Genomic DNA, 25,455 nt, shown 5'->3' on the forward strand with positions numbered 1-25,455 from the left:
AACTTTAAGCAAGTGAGCAGTCCCATTGACTTCCGTGAGGCAGTTCAAATGCTTATAAGTAGGCACATGCATAAGAAACTTGCTGAGCTGGGACCTCAATTCCTAAATTATGTTTTTAACCCAAACCACTCTGAATTTGTTTTTTTGTTTTGTTTTGAAGAATTTGAAATCCGTAAATCAGTGTCATCTCCTCACCTATAGGATTTTGGTTCTGAGTCAGAGCTGAATGCAGGAAGGATCTGTTTTTCTGCCTGAAATAGGAGATATTTGACAAGATTTCTATCATTTGAGAAAGAAATCTCACAAGAACAGCTTTTAAAATACAAATATTGTGAAATCTAAATGCAAACTTTTATCCTAACCAGGACCTGAAATTAATTAATCTGGACCCAAACACTTCCCCTAAATCTAGCACCTATTACCAATTGAAAATAATGCATAAAATTTTAGCATAAGACCTGTTTTTAGCCAGGTGAGCAAAGCTTATGTTTATCATTGTTTGTGACTTGTTAACTTCCTATTGTGAAAGTAAATTAAGTTCTGCTCCTTTCTGACATTGTCAAAGATCAGGGAATCAATTATCTCTGTAAAGCTTTATCAATATGGTTGGATATTGACAGATTTAGTTGGGGACTCATTATGTAGATAATGTGCAGGTTAAAAATGTCACTGAAAGCCAAAGTTGAATTTCCTGTGTTGCTATTATGAATCTTCCTATTAAAGAACTGCCCAGATAATCAGATAATTTTCTGTTGAACCTGGCAAGATATGAAGCTCTGAGTAGTTACACAGTTTCTGCAGCTTACACATGATTTTTTCCAAATTAACATGAACAGTATTAAAACAAATATTAAAATTATATTAAAATGTGCAGTGTTGAGAGGCACTGTAAGTTTGATCTCTTTGCTTGACATTATTTGTTGAAAAGAAATTAGATTGCCTATGTTTACCTAGAGTAGACTCATTAAAAAGATCAAGTCAATGGGCAAGTAAGCATACAAGGTCAATAATGCAGTACTGGCAAGGAGCCAAATGTCAAAATCTGAATATTTGTTAATTTTATACATGTTCTCAAAATGAATTACTGGTAATAAATTAAAAACTTAAGAAAACAAAGCAGAAACCTAACCTAAAAGGACACTCATATAAAGGACTTTTAATAGTTGTGCCGGTAGTGGACTGGCAAATTTAGATGGGTTGCTGTGTCTTATATTCAGTACCTTGAAGATTATCAGACCATGTCCTATTGGAAATTTTCCCATTTCCACCCCACCCTCTCACCCCATCTAATAGATTTAAACCCTTAGTTTGGTAAATTCTGTAAATGGTACAAACTTTCCTTACCATTTGTGTTGATGGAATTGACATGTAAGTGAAACAACTGACCCTCTTAAAGTTAGAAATCCTTTATTATAGGCACTCATCTTTAAAGCAAAATCAAAGATGGCCTTTTGTGAAAAACATCAAAAATCCCATACACATTTGCTGCTCTGAACAACAGACTTGATGACAACAAGATCACCACCAAATGGTGGTGCATTAGCAAGTTAATAGTTGGTAGCAGATAAACCTAAAGCCAGGCCCAAAAAACTTTTATGAAGAGTGATGTTGTTCCATTCCCAGTTTGGTATGGCTGCCAGAGAAAGAGGGACTGTGAGTGGAGGAAATCAGATGTTTTTATTTAAGGTCAAAATTTTCAATCCAGAGTTGGGGCAACATATTTGATTTTTTTTAAAGAGATTTTTTCCGGTGACTTCATTTTTTGTTGACTGAGTGCATTAGCCTTCACCTATGGAGACTATAGTTGAAAATCTATCTTAAGTTTCGAGTGAAAGTAATTGCTTTTCTCAGAATTCTTTGAAAGAGATTTTCCATGGCCCCTGGTGCGAAAGGTACTTTAAATGGGGCATATTATTAATTTATTATTATATATACCTTTTTATATTATGGTAGCATCTAGAAACCCTAATCATCACAAATGGGGACCACTGCTGCTAGGTACTCTACAAACATAGAGGCAGACACTGTCTGTGGTCTGAAGAGCTTAAAACTCTAAATGCTACACTTTAGTATCGTTGGTTTTATGAAGTTTCAAGCATTGCAAAGAAAAAGCCACATGCATTCACTTCTATCGTCAACCTTAGTATCTAATCCTGCCAGCACTTACATGCCTGCCTAACCTTAGGTAGTTTTGTTCCCTGGGAAACATGAATGTACTAAGGTGCAGAAGAGTTTGCAGGATTATGCCTTTAGATTGATTTCTAAATCTGTCCAGAGGGTTGAATTTGTAGGAGTGAGACAGGGAGTTCTTATTACCGGTTCTTCTCAGCTGTGTAACTTACTCCCAATAGAGGTCTTTCAGAACCCAAGGCTTGTCTTGTTTAGGGACCAATGTAAGATGAAACACTCATATAACAAAATATAATTAAAACAAACAAAATTCCCCCTAAGCTACTCCTTCCTCTGGTTTTCCCAGTGCATCCTGTCTCTTCTCTGTTTCTGTTAATTAGATTGAAAGCTCTTCTGAGCAGGGTCTGTCTGCATTTTGTCTCTTGTGCAGCACTGAGCCCATTGTTAGCGTTAAAAAAATACATTTATATTAAGTGTTTATCATCCTAATGGTCCCACTCCTGTCTCCATTGTAGTCAGGAGTTTTGCCATTGGCTTCAGTGAGACCAGAAACCAGCCCTATCACTGATGAAGTGTCCAAACCTTTTTTCTAAGGGTGAGCAAAACAATACTTGCAGTTTGTTTGCAGCATAATCCCAGTTCCATTTTTCCAGGAGGAGTTTACATCATTCATGAGCTAAGGGAGAGAACAAGAAATCCTATGTCCTTTCTATCAGTTTCTGTATGATGATTGGAGATGGGCCTGGATCAAATCCTCAAATCCAGACATCTCTGATTTTCAGATGAGTGGTTTCAATCTAGACCTGAACCTACATAAGAACGGCCATACTGGGTCAGACCAAAGGTCCATCTAGCCCAGTAGCCTGTCTTCTGACAGTGGCCAATGTCAGGTGCCCCAGAGGGAATGAACAGACAGGGAATCATCAAGTGATCCATCCTCTGTCACCCATTCCCAGCTTCTGGCAAACAGAGGCTAGGGACACCATCCCTGCCCATTCTGGCTAATAGCCATTGATGGACCTATCCTCCATGAATTTATCTAGTTTTTTTTTTTGAATCCTGTATAGTCTTGGATCCAAGTTTTACATGCATTAATTATTCCTTGGTAGCTATGGTATATGTAAGGCTGTGTTCACAGCTCTAAATCAAAGCAGAAAGGGAGGATGGTCTAGTTGTGGTTAGAATGCTAGCATTAGGAGACTTGGATTCAGACTCCTGTGTGAACTGTTTCTCTCTGTGCATTCATTTCCCTTCTATGAAAAGTTGATACGAGAACTTTACTACCTCCAAAGGCTGATATAAGGATAAATATGTTAGAGATTGGGAGGAGTGCAGATACTGTGGTAATGGAGGTTATGTAAGTACCTTAGGCCTTGTCTACACTACGAGAGTAGTTCGATTTTACTTAAATCGAATATTTGGAATCGATATTGCAAAGTCGAACGTGTGTGTCCACACTAAGGACAGTAATTCGACTTTGTGAGTCCACACTAACGGGGAAAGCGTCGACATTGGAAGCGGTGCACTGTGGGCAGCTATCCCACAGTTCCCGCAGTCCCCGCTGCCCATTGGAATTCTGGGTCGAGCCACCAATGCCTTCTGGGTAAAAAAATGTGTCGAGGGTGCTTTTGGGTAACTGTCGTCATTCATCCATCACTCACTCCCGCCCTCCCTCCCTCCCTGAAAGCGCCGGCGGGAAATCATTTCGCGCACTTTTCAAGTCATTGACAGCGCGGACGCCACAGCACTGTGAGCATGGAGCCCGCTGCAACCATCGCTGCAGTTGTGGCCGCTCTCAACGCCTCGCAGCTTATCATACAGGTTGCCCTGAGGCAGATGCAGAAAAGTCAGGCGAGGAGGCTACGTCAACGCGGTGATGGCCTGAAGTCTGAGAGTAGCACAGACCTCTCAGAAAGCAGGGGACCCAGCGCCGAGGACATCACGGTGGCAATGGGTCATGTTGATGCCGTGGAACGGCGATTCTGGGCACGGGAAACAAGCACTGAGTGGTGGGACCGCATAGTGCTGCAGGTCTGGGATGAATCACAGTGGCTGCGAAACTTCCGCATGCGGAAGGGAACTTTCCTTGAACTTTGTGAGTTGCTGTCCCCTGCCCTGAAGCGCAATGACACCCGGATGCGACCAGCCCTGACTGTCCAGAAGCGAGTGGCCATAGCCCTCTGGAAGCTTGCAACGCCTGACAGCTACCGGTCAGTCGCGAGCCAGTTTGGGGTGGGCAAATCTACCGTGGGGGTTGTTGTGATGCAAGTAGCCAAGGCAATCGTTGATGTACTGCTGCCAAAGGTAGTGACCCTGGGAAACGTGGAGGCGATCATAGATGGCTTCGCAGCGATGGGATTCCCAAACTGCGGTGGGGCCATAGATGGAACTCACATCCCTATCCTGGCACCGGACCACCAGGCCAGCCAGTACATTAACAGAAAGGGCTACTTTTCCATGGTGCTGCAAGCACTGGTGGACCACAGGGGACGTTTTACCAACATCTACGTGGGATGGCCGGGCAAGGTTCATGACGCTCGTGTTTTCAGGAACTCTGGTCTGTTTAGACGGCTGCAACAAGGTATTTACTTCCCGGACCACAAAATAACTGTTGGGGATGTGGAGATGCCTATAGTCATCCTCGGGGACCCAGCCTACCCGCTAATGCCCTGGCTCATGAAGCCCTATACAGGTGCCCTGGACACTGAAAAAGAACTCTTCAACTACCGGCTGAGCAAGTGCAGAATGGTGGTGGAGTGTGCTTTTGGCCGTCTCAAGGGGAGATGGAGAAGCTTGCTGACTCGCTGTGATCTCAGCGAAACCAATATCCCCATTGTTATAGCAGCTTGCTGTGTGCTCCACAATCTCTGTGAGAGCAAGGGGGAGACCTTTATGGCGGGGTGGGAGGTTGAGGAAATTAGCCTGGCTGCTGATTACTCACAGCCAGACAGCCGGGCGATTAGAAGAGACCAGCGGGAAGCGCTGTGCATCCGGGAGGCTTTGAAAGCAAAGTTCCTGAGTGAGCAGGGTAACCTGTGACTTTCTAATTTTGTGTACAGAGAAGCCTTCACCCCACTTCCAACACACGTTTCAAAATAAAAATAGTTCTACTTTGTTAAAGCACACCGTTTTCTTTAATACTGTTTTCGCGGGAATTTTTAAAAACTGGGACGCAGACTGTGGTGCGGAGCGGGTGTAGTGTAGTCGCGCGAATGCAGCTTCTAAACTCAAGGACTGACAGGCTCCGCTGCGGTGGGATGGTTCTTTCAACGGAGCCTGTCACCCCTCCTGATAGGGACTGTGTGTATGGGGGGTCTATGTGACTTTGTGGCAGGGGGGGGACGGTTACAGATCCCCTGCTGTGTGGCTCTGTGATCCTGCCTAAGGACCGCCGCTTAAGATCTCTAACTGCCCTCCCCTGCCACAAAGTCACAGAGCAACCCACCCCCCACCACATAACATGAAAAGAACCTCCCAGACTAACCAGGGTAAGTAGTCACTGCATCACTGCACTATGTATGTGCCCTGCTGCTGTGCCTGCCCCCGACTATGTACCCTGCCAAAGGTGACTGTCCTGTCCAATTACCAACCCCCTTTCCCCCCCTCCTCCAAAAGAACATGATGGAAACAGTAGTTAACAGAAACATATTTTTTATTATCAACTACACATGGGACTGGGAAGTGAAACTTGGACGGGGGCTTGTGTCAGGCGGGAAGGAAAGAACTTGTCAAACTTTGGGGAATGAGAGCCTTCTGCTGCTCGAGCTCTCTGCAGGGGTGGAGTGAGAGTTAGCAGGGACTCTGCCGCCTCTCCTTCTGTGCACTTTGGGTGAAGGGAGTATGGGACTTGGTGGCGGGGGAGGGCGGTTAGAGATGGACTGCAGCGGGGCTCTGTCCTCCTGCCTCCGTTCCTGCAGAACATCCACAAGGCGCCGGAGCGTGTCCGTTTGCTCCCTCAGTAGTCCAAGCAGGGTTTGAGTCGCCTGCTGGTCTTCCTGACGCCACCTCTCCTCCCGATCCATGTTGGCTTGGTGCATTTGGGACAAGTTCTCCCGCCACTGGGTCTGCTGTGCTGCCTGGGCTCGGGAGCAGGCTATAAGCTCTGAGAACATGTCCTCCCGTGTCCTCTTCTTCTTATGCCTAATCCTCCCTAGCCTCTGGGAGTGTGATGACAGGCTAGGTTGTGAGACAGTCGCAGATGGGGCTGTGGGAATGGGAAAAAGGGAGTGAATTCCTCAGAAAGATAAATGTAGTTGTGAACAAAGAACATAGTCTTTCTCTGTGAACAGGACCATGCACAGCACCTATCACATGCGCACTCAGCACAAGGTCGAATTCTCGGCCTTCGCATTCAGTGTCTGGGGTTTTGCAGAGCACTTTTGAGAACCGTGTCAGGACAACGGAATTGCTCTTGCACGCAGACATGGTAAGCCGTAGATTCGTGGCAGCTTAAAACTTTAATATTAGCAATGGCCTCATTTCACATTGAAATCAATGTCGGTCCCTGCTGCCAGCAATCCGGCAAGCAGGAAGTCTGCTCCTGTCCCACACCCTCGCGGCTGTCCCCGGGAACGATCCCTTTCGGCTGACCCTCTCCCGCCTCCACCGCGTGGCTGCAAACCAGCGGTTACAGTTCTGTAAAGGAACGGTAAAGCAGTCCCAACACTAACATTCCCCTACCTCATTCAAAGCAGGTCATCATGAGCGACATCACCCTCATGAGGATCTCTGAGAGCGACAGACAGAGAATGCTCCGGGAAAGCCTCCAAAGACCAGGGCCGTATGCCGCCATGCTGTGCCAAGCAATGATTCCGGAGTACTTGCTAGTCTCGTGGCGCGGCAACGTGTCCTACTACGGAGGACCCAATAAGGCCGCTCTCCCCAAGAACCTAATGCAGCGGATTTCAAATTACCTGCAGATTTTTTTCAAATAGTTGCACTGCCCATGACTGAACCGTTAAGTTAATCAAACTAATCATGAGAAACCCATTTTTTAAATTGTTAATAATCATGTTCTGTTACAAATAAATGTTTAGATGTTTACAACACTTACTGGATGATCCTTCACCAGATTCTGTGTCCGGGGTAACGGCTGGGGAGGGTTGGTAGGGGATCTCTGTAAGGGTGATGAAGAGATCCTGGCTGTCGGGGAAATCAGCGTTGTGAGCGCTGTCGACTGCCTCGTCCTCCTCATCTCCTTCCTCATCTTCCCCGTCCGCTAACATGTCCGAGGATCCGGCCGTGGACACTATCCCATCCTCAGAGTCCACAGTCAGTGGTGGGGTAGTGGTGGCGGCCGCACCGAGGATGGAATGCAGTGCCTCGTAGAAACGGGATGTCTGGGGATGGGATCCGGAGCGTCCATTTGCCTCTTTGGTCTTCTGGTAGCCTTGCCTCAGCTCCTTGATTTTCACGCGGCACTGCGTTACATCCCGGCTGTATCCTCTCTCTGCCATGTCTTTAGAGATCTTCTCATAGATCTTTGCATTCCGTCTTTTGGATCGCAGCTCGGAAAGCACGGACTCATCGCCCCACACAGCGATGAGATCCAAGACTTCCCGATCAGTCCATGCTGGGGCCCTCTTTCTATTCTGAGATTGCACTGCCATCAGTGCTGGAGAGCTCTGCATCGTTGCCAGTGCTGCTGAGCTCGCCACGATGTCCAGACAGGAAATGAGATTCAAACTGGCCAGACAGGAAAAGGAATTCAAATTCAAATTTTCCCGGGGCTTTTCCTGTGTGGCAGTTCAGAACATCCGAGCTCTTACTGCTGTCCAGAGCGTCAACAGAGTGGTGCACTGTGGGATAGCTCCTGGAGCTATTAGCGTCGATTTCCATCCACACCTAGCCTAATTCGACATGGCCATGTCGAATTTAGCGCTACTCCCCTCGTCGGGGAGGAGTACAGAAGTCGAATTAAAGAGACCTCTATGTCGAACTAAATACCTTCGCGGTGTGGACGGGTGCAGGGTTAATTCGATGTAACGGCGCTAACTTCGACATAAACGCCTAGTGTAGACCAGGCCTTAGACTAGAACTTTTCTGATTTTAAAAAAGTATAGTAGGATCTTTCTGATGTCTTATCTTCCAAAGTAAGATCTTAAGGCTGGATTTTGCTGCAGTACTATATAATACTGGCATCTGTGTTTTTGTTCAAAACCCTGCACCATTTGAAGCTTATAGAGATGGCTTCTTGTTTCAAATTTGCCCTGTTTGTGCTTACTCATTGCTCCAGCAGAGCTTTACAGTGTGGCCTCGCAGACCTTTCCAAGAGATGCTATTGTACAATGTGTGTGAGTGTTTGAAGTCTCCAGAATGTGCTTTAATTGAAAACATAACTTGACACAGTAGTAAATGCCAAAAGAGAAAAATAAAAGGCCACTCTGCTGGCATTTTGTACTGACAAGCACTTGACAGGAAATACTGTGCATATCTGTGGAAAAGGAAGGGTATGGCAAAGAAAAAGAACTATTAATGAAAACTTAAAGGGCTGGATCCTCAACTGATGAAAATCAACGTCACTCCATTGACTTCAATGGAGCAGCCACCATATCATTGGTTTCATTGATGCTATACTGATTTGCACCAGCTGAGGATCCGACCTATTTTTGTCTCTCACACACACATGCGCACACAAATGTATACAAAAGGAACTTTGGATAATATATATTTGTTTCTTTTCCTCATTTTTTAATAAAACTTTGTTTTACAGGTTGCCCACCGCTTGGTCTAGAGACTTTAAAAATTACTGATTTCCAGCTCCATGCTTCTACAGTAAAGCGATATGGCCTTGGGGCCCACAGAGGAAGGCTTAATATTCAGGTAACATCAATTTTCTTTGTAAGTGGTAGAACGGCTTAGGGTTGTAGTGTTCTGCAGACAGTGCTAATGGATGGTTATAGGTTTTGACTACCTTGTCAGCTCACATTATTCAAATGAGGGGGAAAAATTGAATTATACTGGTGGATAGGGTTGATGAAGAGTTCTGAAGTTGTGGGGTTTGTTTTGTGCTTTAAAAAGCTCTACATTTTATGTTGCTTAGCATTCAAATCCTAATGGAATTCCATAAAGTAAAGAAGGTGAGGTGGAGAGAAGCAGGGAAAAGAACCTTCCTGTGTTAACAGAGCACAAAGAAGGATATTTTTGAGAAGCAAGAACATTTTGTTTCATTATTTGCCTGGAAATAATGAACCTGGTGAATAGAAAAAACATTATTAAGCAAAGTAACTTGTCGCCAGACAGCTTTTCCCAGGCAATGATACTTCTACCAAAAATATAGCAATTTGGAAGCCATTTGTATATGTTCTTGTGTCTGCTGTGTTAGTTATTTTCTCTTTATATGGTTTTATCTCTTTTATTCCAGCATCAGTCTTAGGCAAAAGACAAAATTCTAGGCACATGAATAGCACTATTTAATGGAATTGCTAATATGCAAGAACAGGTTTAAGTGTTTTGTGGGAACAAGTCCTCAGTCCCAAACTCTTGTTCTTAATTGTTTTTTCACTTTTAATAGTGCTTCCTTCTCTACCCCATTCCCTTCCAGTCTAAAACCATTGCTAATACAAAAGAGAGCACAATATCTATAGCTCGATAGCATGTACAGGACATTAGTCACCAAATTAGAAGTGAAAAGTTGCTAAAGTCTTAACTGGTTTTATGGTTCCAGTTTATTAATCTTTGCCTGTCTATCCCTCCCATAAGAGTCTCTTTTCTAACTGAGAGTCATTGTCTGATGGACTGAGCATGGGACTAGTGGCCATTAAATTCTAATCCTGGCCTTGAAATTCACCTCCTTTTTTCAAGTTGACAAGTCACTTAATGTCTATGCCTGAGTTTCTCAATTTGAAAAACAAAACCAAACCAGGAATAATAATGACTTTGTATGGTTGTTCTGAACATTAATTGATATTTCTTAAGCTCTTTGTGATCATTAGATGAATGGTACTATGTAAGTACCAAAGAATGATGATAGTTACATTTTATTTGTGTAGAATAATGCTATAGAAATGGTAAAAGTATTACCGGGTACTGAGATGCATACCTGGTTCCTTGTCTCAACAGCCTGTCAGTCCTTGTTTGATGCTTGTTGCTATATACTGCCTTTCATTTTATATTGTAACCTGTCTGCACTGTCTTCCATATGTAATTGGGATCTCAGGCTATCCCCAGTTATTTAGTTCTTTTAAATTAGAGAGTGAATTAATTGTGAAATGTCTGGTTTTGGGACATCGGCAGGGGGGAGGGAAGTCACACAAACATCTTGAAACTGAGACCAAAGGCAAGTGTATTATAGATCTAATTCACCCCGGAGTTGCTCTAGTTGTATGCTGGTGTAAATCCACTGAAGTCAAAGGAATTAAACCAGCCTAAAACTGGAGTTATGTGGTGTGAATCAGTTTCCATATATTTATTAACTGATTAAGCAAATCAAGGTACATATTTCAAGGAGATCTATTTACCCTACCTGAGACATTAGTGATAGAACAGAGTCATGGATCAGATGACTTTGAGGAGAGTGGAATTTACCAACATTAGAAGTGACTCTTTCTTGCTGTGAAGTTCCTTCCAAACTTGAATTCGGCTTGACACTTTCCTTTAGCCCAATAGAGTGGAATTCAATAAATGAAGTAATCTGATTCAGGCTGCAGTTACTTCCAAGATGGTTCCTTCAGTCTCTTCCCTCCAATGCACTTACCAAAACCAGAATCAGTGCATTGTTCAAGGGGCAAACAGGATGATGGTGAATGTGTTTAAGGCTTGAAACAGTGAAATCCACAATCATTTTTTGACTATTACACAAATACGGTACTTAAGTTTCTTCAAGCTAAAGAAATGCTAATGACATTTTGCAGTTATATTTAAGCAAATGATAGTTATGTTTTTGATGGTGTACTGTAATATGCACCATGATATTTCTTAATTTATTAGTTTCTATGCTGCCACTCCTTTATGTTGGCAGTAACTTCTCTAAAAGGATCATGAGCTGGTTGAAAGTACAAGTCCAGAGCAATTTCAGATCTACAAGCTCCCTGTGGTGAAATAATTATTGCCTTAGAGGATCTAACTGTTGTCCTCATCCCATTAGGAATTATGTACAAGCTAAACATGGATAGATTGCTACAGGTATAAATAATTACTTGCATTGCAGCTGACTTACTGGGTATTGATTTCACAGAAAACTGAAATTTCTGCCTCTGTATTTTTAGTACATTTAGGGCTTAGTATCTTCACCCTTGATACAAAAGTGGGCTCTTTGAATTGTGCTAGTATGGGACAATATTTATATTGTTTTGTATTTGGAAAGAGAACCATAATGATTATGAATTGAGAAAAGACGTGCCCTGCTGTCATATTAAAAAGATGAATGAACTTTCTATGAGACTTCAGTCTTACTTCTAAATTTACACTCATGTACCTTATCAACAATCATTTGCACCCAGAATTTTCCTTGAATTTCAGCATCTAACAGCTGAATTTACAGGCACTTGATATGCAAGCAATGATCTGCTGAAATCCTATTTAGCTGTGCTAACAAATTATTTTTTATGAATCATTGCAGGTGCAATTTTAGAGGACATTTAAAAAAAATTAGCCCATGCCAGGAATATATATCTATAGAACATTCAATATATGCAATAAAATAATACTTAGCACTTATATAAAATGTTTGGATCGAAAGATCTCAAACTGCTGAACAGCAGTAAGTAAGCATTACTATTCCAATTTTACAGCTGGGGAAATTGAGTCATACAGAAGTTAAATGACTTCTCTAAGAGCTCACAATGAGTCAATGGCAGAATTGGAAGTAGAACCCATGGCACCTGAGTCTGTCTAAAATCTATGAACTTGGCCACTGTCTCAAAAAATGTGCTGATATAGTTCAAAAGAAGTGCTTTAATTAATGGGAGATACACATCTGCAGGCAGAACTGGGTCCTATGTTGTACTTTAATACCACATTATATGAGTAGATGCACAGAGTTCAAGACCAGAAGATACCATTGTGATCATGTGGTCTGACTTCATGTACAACATATAGAACTTTCCCCCCAAATAATTGCTAGAACATATCTGTTAAAAAAAATTACCCTCGCTGTTAAAAATTTATGCCTCATTTTCAGTCTGAATTTGTCTAGATTCAACTTTCAGCCATTGGATTGTGTTATACTTTTGTCTGGGACATTGAATAATACAATATATCATACCAAAATCAGGGAACTCAAAAGTTAGTCAGAACCTCCCTTGGGGGGAGGGATAGCTCAGTGGTTTGAGCATTGGCCTAGTAAACCCAGGGTTGTAAGTTCAATCCTTGGGGGGGGGGGCCACTTAGGGATCTGGGAAAAAATCAGTACTTGGTCCTGCTAGTGAAGGCAGGGGGCTGGACTTGATGACCTTTCAAGGTCCCTTCCAGTTCTAGGAGACAAGATATCTCCATTTATAAATAGACATACACCTTGTACTAACTCATTGACTTTACTAGTCTGCAGAGCAACAAAGAATTTACTTTGGCATGTATTGTATGGTAATAAAGTCTGTCCTTGCTCCCACTGAAGTCATTGAAAGTGCTGCCATTTAATTCCACATGCCAGCGCTGGGTTCAAAAATAACAATATATTTGAGAGCTGAGCCATAATCAAAACTCCATAAACAAATTTCAGATCCAGATCTAGGCTTAGATCTGGGTTTGCAATCTATCTGTGTAGTGGCGTGCATCAGAACACCAACCTGGAACTTTGGAAAAGTTTAAACTCCAAGTTCAAGAACATTTAGATTTGGGAATTTGGATGTAGATCCAAATATAATGTAATATAGATCCTAAACAACTTGGATTCAGAGTTTGAAATCACTAAAATGAAAGTATTTATTTTACCTGCAAATTAAAAGACTAAAATGGTCTGATTTAATACTTTGGTTGACTTTCAGCCCATCTTCTCCCCTGCTTCCACTAATCCCATCATCCTATTAGTTATAAATTTACTGAATCAGTGCTTAAAAATGAACTCTTGAAAAATTACACTTTTGGCCATGCTTAAATCATAATTCTAACCCCTTAACTCCCTTAATTAAATACATGGAAGTTTAAATTTATGTAAATATTTTACGTGGGAATGTATATTTTGATCCATATTCTTTGGCTGAATATTTGATTATAGCTATTTTTAATCACATAACCAGGAATGAAAATTACAATCATGAAAAGAAGTCTATCACCATTTAAACTACTAAAGATTTAATTTAAGAACATAAATTTATGGAAACAAAATATAAAGATGGCCATAAGACAAGTTCAAGGACTTCAAATACCTTTTTAAAAACAAATGACAGTACCGTGGTTTTAAAAAAAAGATTGAAAAAAAATAATTTTAGGATATTTTTTCCCAGGAAAAGCCTATTTTAAGAATTTTTGATTAAGCATCTTGATTTTTTTAAAAATAGTATATTTAAACAGCAATAAACAAATTGCTGATATATTGAATAGTAAAATATTCTAGTAGCTGGAGAAAAGTTGAAGAAAAAACAGAATGGAAACAAGTAACAACACAGACTTCATCTTCATGCCGTCTTTCTGTCCCTGACTCAGAAAAGCACTTAAGCACATGTTTAAGGCTCAGCATGTGCTGAAGTCCAGCCATATTCAGCAAAGCTTTTAAAGGTGTGCTTAACTTTTACTATGTAATTTAGTTTCATTGAAAGCAATGGGCCTTCAGGATGTGCTTCAGTGATTTGTGCAAACAAGGCTTCTCCTGTGCCACTGGTCTTGTTCTTCTCCCTTCTCCTTTCTATCATCCACTGCCGAGTTCATCTTTTCTTCATCCTCCGATGTCACATTTATAAAGCAATGGTCTCATTCTGAATTAGAGATGGGTCTGAACCAAAATCTCAATCAAATACCCTTGAACTTTGCAGGAGTTTGGATCTTAACTTTACAGTTCAAGGCCCATCTCTATTTCAACATGATATTTTATTTCATCCACTCCATTGAATGGAGACTCAGTTTCATGGCAACACTAACAGTTACTTTCCGGATTACTTTGTAGAAGGAGCCAACCAGCAATAGAGTCATAGAGTTTAAGGCCAGAAAGGACCACCAGGTCATCTAGTCTGACATCCTGCATATCACAGGCCACCAACACCACCCAGCCCCTGCACACTGGATCCAAAAAGTTAAATTAGACTAAAGCATTACAGCTCCCAGGAGACTAGACTATTATGTGCCATTGGCAGAGAATAGGAGGGACCAAGGTGCACCAGTTTGAGGTACCTGCAATGGCAAGAAAATGATTAAATAAGATATCCAGAGAATCCTGGAAAGAGGTGTGCACCCACATGCTGCAGAGGAAGGTGAAAAACCCCAAAGTCACTGCCCATCTGAGCTGTGGGAGAATTCCTTCCTGACATGGTGATCAGTTAGAGTGGCCCTGAGCATGTGAGCAAGAACCAGCCAGCCAAGAACCTGAGAGAGAGAATGCTCAGTACCACCTCAAAGCCCCGACCCTCCCCTTCCAATGTCCCCTCTCCAGCCATGGACATCCCTGATGGTTTGGTGAAAGGAAATAAAAATAATAATCGTAAGTGCTGGAACTAGGGGTGCTGCCACACCCCCTGGCTTGAAGTGGTTTCCAGTATATATAGGATTTATAGTTCGGTTAAATGTCTCTCAGCACCCCCACTATAAAAATTGTTCCAGCATTCCCGATAATAATAATGATGATGATGATAATAAAAACACACCAGAAGACACTGGGAGGAAACAAAGTCCCTCCCTGCAAATGGCTGGCTGACTGGTCAAAAACTTGTGGGCTTTGAGGGGCATGTTCACTCATAGTTGAAGGATTATTGTTAGTCAGGGGGCCAGAACCTCAAGTCAGTACTTCAATGGAACTATGCCTATTTAAACCATTTACACTAACAAGCCAGGGCTTGGTTCTTCTCTCTCTCTCATATCATTTTTACACTAGTTTAACTCCATGTACTTCAGCTGAGTTACTTCTGATTTATATTATTGCAAGTGAAAGGAGAATCAGTCTCTGGTCCTGAGGCACTGTTGTGTTACCTTATGAGTTTTACATCAGTGTAACTCCATTTAAATCTGTGGAGTTACACCAGTGCAAACTAGACTATTGCAATGGTGAATCAAGCCCCCTTGAGAGTCTTGACTTTCCTTGACAAGTAACTTTGTCAAATCCTGATAGTTCATATTTCACTTTATCTTAAAATGTATTTTTAACTAAACCTCCCTGGAAAGAAGTAATGACTCTTCTCCATAAACAATCTGGGCAATGTTCCTATTTAGTTTCTATCTTATTTTCCCGGTGTTTGCTTCTTTCTGAATAATTTATTTTTTGGTGTTAATGGAATTTCCCTTACCCCTTGCAGTTGGACTTGAGTGTAAACTTCATTTTCTGTGTTATAAATATAATTTGATGGGTTTGATTAAATTTGGAAAAATCAGGAATTCTAACTGAACTAATGTGAAATCAAAGACTTTGGGTGTGTGACCTCACTAGAATCTCAACTTTGATCACCTCAGAAGTTTAGACTTCTAGATTCAAGTGTGGATCTAAGTTATTGAATGTTAAGGGATGATTCGTGCAATCTGACTAATGTATGATGGGATGATTCGTGCAATCTGTACTAATGATAATGTATCAGGCATTAATTCTCTAGACATATCCCAGACATATAATCCACATGCTTACTTCCATATACACCAAATGAGACCGTATCACTGAAAAAATGCATTTGTACCTATGTTTTATCCTGTTTATCTTTAATACATATTTATAAAGTCTCCCTGGCTAGCTCTTGGGAGTTGTTTGGGAGATACCAAGCATTACAAACTGCTTGTGAGCCATTCTTGGAATTGCCATGACTGCAAAGACGTGCACTTTATAACTCCTGAAAAACAGTGAGGAGGAGGTATAAAAGTATTAAAAAGCCTGTGTGTAGTGGCTATGAGCAAAGCAAAGAGCCTCTGTCCTTTATAATAGCAATAACCACCTGGGTGCAGGGTATTTACAGGACTTACTAACTAGGTGAAGCTAACAGCCCTCAGAGTGCCTCCACACCTAATTACATTGCAGCTAGTCATAACTTCCAGGAAATGGCCTATGATCAGGTAGTTATTGCTTAATTGCAATTTCCTCAGATTCAGTTGCATTCATCTGGATTTTATACGGCCAGCTCTGAGTCATTCCTCCTCATTTGAAAAAGTTGGGAGACTCTATGCTTGTTTTTTATTGACAAATACAATAAGTGTAAGACATGTATGGTTAATGGTTTACATGCAGGACTAGGCATCAAGTATTCCTGAGTTCTGATATAACTGCTGACCCTGACTAATCTCCATCACTGGGGACATCCAGGCCTCACAACTAATGTCCCTGAATGGAATGTGTTGATCCCATTTGCATGAACTCCCTGTTCTCCAAAACTACTTTTGGAGGAGAAAGCCAGGGTTCCACAGCAGGGAAGTCTTTCATCTAAATGAGTCAGTCTATCAGAGACATTTGCACAGTTCAAAAGACCACATGGGTAATTTGTGCTGGACAGAGACTTTCTGAGACTGCTGGCACAGAAAGGTAGGTTGGGTTGAAGTCCTGTTCAAAATCAGACCAGTCAACTCTAAATTAAATTTATGTCAGGATCTTGGCTTTTTAAATGATTTTAAATATTTTTCCACTTTGGCCGAGATGTTTTCTTTCCCAATGTATATAGGTCCTGAGAAGGGGCACTCCATCAGAGTCTTAGAACATCTGTGTGACCAAAGGAAGGAATGGAATGAATGATTTCATGTTCTCTTATTTTTTCCATGAAAAGCTTTTGATTTATCAATGATGATTTATAAAGACAGCTTTGCATTCTTTTCAGGCAGGTGTTAATGAAAATGATTTTTATGATGGTGCTTGGTGTGCAGGACGAAATGACCCATACCAGTGGATTGAAGTAGATGCTCGAAGGCTAACAAAGTTCACTGGCATTATCACACAAGGGAGAAACTCTCTTTGGTTGTAAGTACATGCTTATTTTGCTGTCTATGATTCTAAAGTTTGGATCTAAGTTTGTTCATTTTTTCTCAAGGAAGAAAGGGAAAAAGAAGAGATGATGGGACATAATCATAGAGCAAGCAATTAAACAGAAAAAAGATAAAATGCATGCTGTTTATACAGTATTGTGTATATGGAAAACAAATCTGAAGGTAGCAGATTACCACACCTTTAAACTACACATGTCAAGAAAGCAGGACAACACACTTTGATAACCCTCATCATTACCACTTATGTGATGAGTAACCCTGTGTACCCAAATACGATTATTTAAACCAGTGTGCAATTTGCTGATATTATGTTTCCTGTCTGTTTTCCAATATTTAACAATTATCCATTTTTCAGTCATGCTGGACTATAATATCGAATCCCCAAGATTTACTAGTACATCAGCAATCACAAGTTAATTTATACTCTGGAGTCACATAAATTAAGTCAACATTTTCAATAATTATTTGCACATCATTTCATTTCAAAAGGATATAAAAGGATAAAACAAAATCTGAAGATACTACAACAAAACACAATATACATTTTGATCAGAGTTCCAGCATCTGCTATTGCACTGAGCATGTGCATTCTGGTTGGAGTCCATGGAATTGAGGTGTGGCCAGTAAGCTTGCCTCATTCTACAACTTCTCCAAGGGACATCCTGCCAGAAAAGGGACAACTCCTCCTCTCTCCTTGGAGACTGTGGCCTATGTACCCCATTCTGGAAAAGCAGAACCCAGAAACTCAGCTTCTGGGCATTCCTGTGCTGTCCCTTGTAAATACTGAAAGCATCCTGGAGTCCCATGTCTGGCAGCAGAGTGAGGGATCTGACTATGAATCTCACACAGTTGATGTTTTGCATTTGCAGTTATCCGTTTTACACATATAATTGCACATTTTGTGTGCAAAAACACCTCTTCGTGACCAGGCTCCTTGTTAAAATACATAGCTTAGGCACCTATTGCATTTTTGAAAATTCATCCATTCAAATTGTCTCTGCATTGGACATATTACTTTAGCAAAAGGCTGATGGTTCATGTGGGACTTTTACTTCCCCAGTTGGCATAAAAGTGCAAAATCACTGAAGGAGTTGATAAGACTACATATAATAACACAGAGAACTGGACTGATACTCAGCAGACCTGCATGCTATTCCAGCCTCTGCCACTGGCCTGATGGCTGACCTTGGACAACTCACTTCACTTCAGTGTGTCTCTGTGTCCCCATCTATAAAATGGGGATAGTGATACTGACCTCCTTTGTGAAGAGCTAGATAGAATTTTTATTATTCGCTGCCCAGCATGGCCCCACTCATGAACAACAGAGCAAACCTTGCATATACTTAGTGGAAGCATTAATTAGAAAGAGAAATCTATCCCCTCTACTCCTCTCTCTGCTAGAGATTTCCAGGTGCTTACCTGCTCCCCACCTGTAGCCATAATTGGGCCCAATGGAGTTGTATGCGGGGCAAAAAGAGGGAGAATATATTTGAATTTTCTTTAAACCTTCTTTCTCTGTGCCTGATTCTGATTAACATTGATGCAAGTGACATGAAAGGGGCCTCCACTGAAGTCAATGGAGTTACCCCACTATAAAACCAATTAGAATTAAGAATTAAGCCCTACAAGTACAATGTTCTCTTAAGGGATATAGTATATATTTTGCATCTTCATGCAATATACATTCAAATCTCCCTTTGACCTCTCTCTGCATTATTCAAGCACGTAATCCTATTGGTACTATTGCAACGACTTCAGTGAGTAGGGGGTTGCAGGATTTAACAAGATCTGTATCCCATACTGTAAAAGATGTATTAGAAAAACAATCACTCTGGTAAAAACAAGCTTTCCCTTTTTATACTGTAATTTCTGGTATTGATTTTCTTTTTCGTACTGGTGTGGGAGTGGGAGCCTGTGACGATGAGTTTGCTATAGTTATTCCTCATTGTTCTGTGATAGGTAATTACTGTAGCAAAGGATCAGACATCTCCTGTATTTATACATTAGACATCCCTTGTGCCAGCTATCATTTATACCAGCACATAACTTCTTTGTCTTTGTCATGTTGCTGGGTTTTAGTTTATATTATGCAGTTTGCAGCAGGGCAGGAGGCCCTATTTACATTTGACACACATCGACTTCTTGGTTTTTAAATTTCTGAACAAGATGCCTGATCCTGTCCTCATTAAAGTCAACGGGTAGAACTCCCACTGACTCTCCGGGGGGGCAGGGTGCAATTCCTTCTCCTCATGTACCCATGCATCTGCATAGTGTCAGTCTCAGGCCTTGGCTACACTGGCAATTCACAGCGCTGCACTTGCTGCGCTCAGGGGTGTGAAAAAACACCCCCCCCGAGCGCAGCGAGTGCAGCGCTATAAAGCGCCAGTGTAATCAGCGCCTGCAGCGCTGCACGCTCACTCGCAGTGCTGCAAGCTATTCCCCTCGGAGAAGTGGAATACTTGCAGCGCTGCGAGAGAGCCGCGAGTGTAGCCAAGGCCTCAGATGTTCAGGCCAGGCTCAAAATTCAGCCCTTCTTGAGTAATGACAGTGTGCATGCTTTCAAATAGCCCCTGGGGCCTGATCCTGCTTTAGTAACGTGCCAAACCTTTATTGCCTACCACAGGAAAAGGATCAGGTCCTTATTTAATATTTGACTCCCATTTGTAAATTGTAACTTTTATTTTTGTGCTATTTGATTTGGTTAAACTCTGCTCTTTAATCTCCTATCTCAGATTGTTTAAAAGCAGAGATTCCATGTTAAGCTTCAGAGGGCTGATAAATGAATCTGGAGTGACAAAGTGTAATTTTAAAACACTAGAGGAAAAATGATAATGTTTACTGCAATGGATGCTTAACTTTTGCTGTCAGCCTTCCTAACATGCGGTATGTGTGTGTTTGCATTTTCTAGATACAATCTATCAGTTTGAAGCTTTATCTGGGCACATGATTTTATGGCTTTCAGAAAAACACAATACATTTGAAATGACCCAAAAGAGATGGTGTAAATCTTCATCCAGATGAATATGCATCTGCTATGTCATACACGTTTATCTGAAAGCTGAACTAGTACAGGTTTCTTGGTTTTATTTGTTGGATCAGGAAGAAAATATTATGTTGTTGCTAGCTATCATGTATTCCGCACAAATGTGTGTGGCACCACAGAGAACAAGTGTGAGGGGCGGTACTAGCTCTGAAGGGCTTAGCTTCAGAATAGATGACTGACTAGGAGTGATGACAGACAAGTGGGATTTAAGGAGAGGAAGGATAAAAGTGACTAATATTATGGGATTGCTTTAGCTAGTTCTGAACACATAGGTCTCGAATTTTCAAACACACTCATGTAGGCACCAAAACAGGTGTCCAGATTTTGAGAACACTTCAGAATGTTACATGCAGTGCTCTTTTAATCTGACTGTAGATGTCACCATCTGAACTTCTGGATGCTGAACTCTCGTGTGAAAATCTGGCCCACAGTGATGTCAGGTTATGTTTTGTTTTTAAATATTTTTATTGTTTCTAAATAACTGTACCCTTTAATGTGTCTCTACTTTCCTTTGTTCCTTCCTCATCGTTTGGTCAAGCAAGGAAGGATGGTAAGAAGGGAATAGGGAAATGGGGAGGCGGGTGTAATGATGAATTAATAGAGGGAAAGAGAAGGTGGATAGAGAGGGCTAGAAAAGGGAGGATAAAAATGGAGATGGTGAAGGAGTAGTATATGATGGATGATATATAGCGGAAGGAGAAGGATAGCTCAGTGGTTTGAGCATTGGCCTGCTAAACCCAGGATTGTGAGTTCAATTCTTGAGGGGGCCATTTAGGGATATGGGGCAAAAGTCTGTTGGATGATTTAATTGGGAATTGGTCCTGCTTTGAGCAGTGGGTTGGACTAGATGGTCTCCTGAGGTCCCTTCCAACCCTTATAGTCTATGATGATGAGGGAGTGAGGTAGGTCAGCAGGGTGATGGAAGCAGATTTTAGAATGCAGAAGGAGAAAGTCTAGTACAGGGAATGCTTGGTGATATCAAGAGGTGAAAGTTCTCTTTTCTGCTGCCTGCATTAATGGCTGTAGGACTTCAGATGGCTTAATGGCCTTTTACAGGCAACCCAGTAGCTGCTTCTGATAGGATGATGGGCCTTCTTGTGGTTTGGGTGGGCTGGGTGGCCTGTTGTCCCAGAGTGGCTGCTCACTAGTCTGATGGAGGTAGGAGGGAAGGGAATTCATAGACTTGGCTCTCTCCCCTGGTTCCTTATTGCTGTTGACTGGGAGGGCAGTCAAAATGACTATTTATGGCCCAAAGGTCTGTCTAAGATGCTGTTGTATCACCTGAGGTACTGCCCCATTTTTTAATTTAAAAAAAGACATGAAGAATATTCCTTTGCCAACATGTGTTCCATTTGAATAAGAGAGCCAGGAAATACCCTTCTGCTGAGTTATGCTGTGTTAAAAGAAAAGATAGCCAAGCTTACTAGCCAGTGGGAGACTTTGAAGAGTTTACCAGTGAGAAAAAAATATCAAGGCACCAAAATATACCAGCTTCTTGCAATCAGGCCAGGAGAAGCCACAGGTTATCACTGGGTCAAGGAATTGATCAGATCAAGTTTAGTTAGTGCTCTGTGTTGTTGGAAATAAAATTCAAATGCTAGACTCTTCACCCCGCCCCCCCTTTACACAGGAATACAAGTCTGAAAACTCTGTAGAAATGCCATGTTTCCAGGGTGTGGGCTGTCATGTTACAGTAATAAAGACTCACATAAGTCACTTTCTCTAAACATTGAACAATGAACTTTATTACAGCAAGAAAAAAAATTAACTCCAAAGCTACTCTCTGTGCTTCACTGTAGAGCTGCTGCCTAGGTTAGAACCAGCTATAGATTTAAAGAAACAGTACACATATCCTAGGGTGACCAGACAGCAAGTGTGAAAAATTGGGACAGCAAGTGTGAGGCTAAAAGGCACCTATATAAGATAAAGCCCCAAATATTGGGACTGTCCCTATAAAATCGGGACATCTGGTCACCCTAACTTATCCTCAAAAGCAGAGGGCATGTACAGAGGGCCATCTCCACACTCTCCAGCGTGTGGTAACACAAAGGTCTTTGCCACTCACTGAAGAGCAGGAATATTGGTGGGGACAGGGGAGGATGGGAGCATGGCCAATGGGCCTATTCATAGTATAGATGCAGTGGCTCAAAAGCTTGCGTAGTTAATGGAAGCAGCTGCTTCCCCTTTCTACCTGGCAGTGGCAGCTGAAGCCTGGATTCACTGGTGATCCAGTCCATACAAACAGTTCCTAGGGATAAAGCCCTTCTAGTTTGTTTATGGAAACAGTTTTGTTCATGGAAACAGGTTTTGGCCTTAAGGGCATATCATGGAGAGCATTCAAGTTCCTTCTCCTCCAGGGAAAAAAACAATGGATGAAGTGAAGAGCATGCAGGGACACTTACTGGGTGGAATATGAAAAGCGTCGCCTTGTCCCATTTATTGCACCATCACAATCCAATCCATTCTATTCCTATCAAAATCAGCATTGTTATTTGCACCACAAAATGTCTGGGAATCTGGTCACCATTCAATGTACCTCTCTTCTGAGTCCCATCCTGCTGCAAGTTCCTTGCATGCACTGACTGACCTGGAGGCCCTACACCATATCTGAAGTGACAGCCCAGTGGCACCAAGTGGTGAGGCTTATCCCGAGAAACTGAAGAGAAACTTAGAAAATCCAAATAACAAAAGAGAAGAAATGAAGGGATGGGAAGAAGGGGAGAAAGAGAAAAATCAAAGGAAAGCAGGAGAGGAGGAATGAGCACGGTTTGGGGGAAGCTGGAGAGAGTTTAAATACTGTTCCAGAAGTGCAAGGAAGTAAAAATTAGAGAAATAGAATCAACCCGAGAAAGAGACAATGGCACTAAGGAACAACTCACTCTAAAAAAGGGCGACAAAAGGTCCAGAAATGAGGGAAGGAGTGGAAAGAATGAGAAATACAGAAAGGAATGCAATGTGAGATTGAGAAAAGAAAAGGAGGAAAGGGAAACAAATGAAAGGACATACGGAGAAAAGCAAAGGAAACAGGTTAGACGAGATGTGGTAGAAGAGAAGAGACAACGGAGAGGAGAGAAGATCAGAGGCTGCAGGATTGAAACTCTGAACATCATTCATTTTAAACATAAAGTATTGCCAAAATAATTCCTTTAATGTCATATTAAAGGCCTGCAGATTAAACAAGGAAACAACATACTTCAAAAACTACTAGCTAAGAAAAGCTTTAAAGACTAATTTATTTTGCAGGTGCTTTTGTGTTGGGGTTTTGGTTTTTTTATTTTATTTTTATCTGGGTATTTTACTTTATTTTCTACTTGGTGTGACTGGGTAGGGACTGAATTTTGGCTCTGTAATGCTATATAGCCCTTTATACTGTATATACAGATTATGAAGTGTTTGAGGATCCTTTTTGCTTTGTTTTGCTAACCCCATGATGAATGTGCCGGTCTGGCAGTCAAAAAAAGACTCTTCTGACTTGTAAACTGAGCATATTTGAGGCCAGGCCATAGGGCCCCCATTCTGTCTGCTGATGTAGCCTCTTAACACCACTCTGCCAGTGTAACGGAGGCATAGACAGTCTTCCATATCTTAGTGAGATTCTGCGGCTGGTGTAGGGATGATGGAATGGCTCTATCCAGGGCTGGCCGGGGGGGTAAGGGGGCAAGTGGGGCAATTTGCCAGGTCCCTGGCCTTGGAGCGGCGCCCATGAGAATATAGTATTCTATAGAATTGCAACTTTTTTTTATGGAAGGGGCCCCCAAAATTGCTTTGCCCCAGGCCCCCTGAATCCCCTGGGCAGCCCTGGCTCTATCGCCCCCAGGCCTTATCCTTGTCATAGCAGGAGGACTGATAATGTGTCAGAGGCATAACCGACTGTACGGTCTGGTATGAGTGGACCCAATCGCTGGGTCCCACACGTGTACAAGCCAACAGGATCTGGGTAGAGTCTAGACATTGATTCTTGCTCTGAGACTCTTGGCATACTCCCAGGCTCAGATCTCTTACCTCACCCTCTTCTGTGGGACATGGAATGCTGCCTATACTCTGGAACCAGTGTGTCACAACTTCCAGGCCACTTACAAATATCCCCTCAAAGTTCCATCAACACCCTCTGGGCTTCCCAATTTAATCCTTTGAAGGAGAATGTGGCAGTAGTGGGTGTGATAGTGTGTTCACTTCCCTGCTCACCCTGGAGCTCTGGGTAGGATTGTGCCTAACTGAAGGACAATCCCTCATGAGCTGATGCAGCTCCCAGCCTCCTCCAATGGGAAGAGTGTCTTAAAGCTGCAACTATCCTCTTGAACTGGAAGATATAAACAAGAGAAAATAAACATGGGAGCCACTTTACCATTCCTACTGAGTAGCTTCTCTGACGGTAACCATGCTCGTCAACAGGGCCAGTAACAAAGATAAATATTCAACAGAAATTACTTTGGGTCTGATTCTGCTCCCACTGAAATCAGTGGGTGCGTTGTCGCTGGCTGCAGTGGTTCACAAAAAGGCTCATACTTTATATACAGGTGCAAATGAAAACGTCTGTGTTGGTTCAGTGCGTGTTTCAAGACCTGACAGTTATTTCCCACTTCTTGTAGTGTCTTCAATGATGAATCAAAGCAATGAATGAAAAACTGGCATTTTCAATATCTGGTCTGATGTCTTTGTGTCTGCTTCCCTGGTAACTCATAGCTCCATCTGCTATCCTGGTAAATTCACGGGCAGTGTTTTAAGGGGATCTTTGGCACAGTTGTTTTATAACTTCACGGTATTTTAAAACTAAATAAGGTCATTTAACAATTGTAGGGCCTAGTATTGTGCCATCTAAGTCAATGGTAAATTTTCTGCTGGCTAAAATGGGAGCAGGATTGACCTTTAGGGGTATTTTTAAAAATAACATTTGTACACTGGGATTGCTCTCCCCTCAGTGAGCATGAATAGCTTTCATTAGCAGTTTCAAAACATGTTTTTACCAGAACTGGACACAGTATTCAAGGTGTAGGGGTGCCATGGATTATATAGTGGCATTGCGATATTTTCTGTCCCTTTTCTAATAGTTCCTAACATTCTGTTAGCCTTTTTACCTTCATTGCACACAGAACTGAAACGTTCAGAAAATATCCATGGTGTCTCCAAGATCTTTCTTGAGTAATAGCAGCTACTTTAGAAAGTGAAGCAGTACTTTTTGATGTCTCTTCTCTTATGGAAAGTTGTGAAAAATATGATCTCTTTCAAATGTGTGCATGCAGCTCTGA

General features: G+C 41.9%; 1 protein-coding gene across 1 annotated transcript in view; it reads left to right on the forward strand.

Annotated features, from left to right (window-relative positions):
- The window catches only part of CPXM2 (carboxypeptidase X, M14 family member 2), a 114,963-nt gene that overhangs the window by 30,470 nt on the left and 59,038 nt on the right, over nt 1-25,455 (forward strand). The window contains exons 3-4 of the mRNA XM_034776762.1: nt 8,843-8,952; nt 17,001-17,140. Coding sequence (XP_034632653.1) covers nt 8,843-8,952; nt 17,001-17,140 — 250 coding nt within the window. The remainder of the gene's footprint in view (nt 1-8,842; nt 8,953-17,000; nt 17,141-25,455) is intronic.

This window comes from Trachemys scripta, chromosome 7, assembly GCF_013100865.1.
Source record: "Trachemys scripta elegans isolate TJP31775 chromosome 7, CAS_Tse_1.0, whole genome shotgun sequence".
In the NCBI taxonomy this organism is placed as follows: domain Eukaryota; kingdom Metazoa; phylum Chordata; order Testudines; family Emydidae; genus Trachemys; species Trachemys scripta.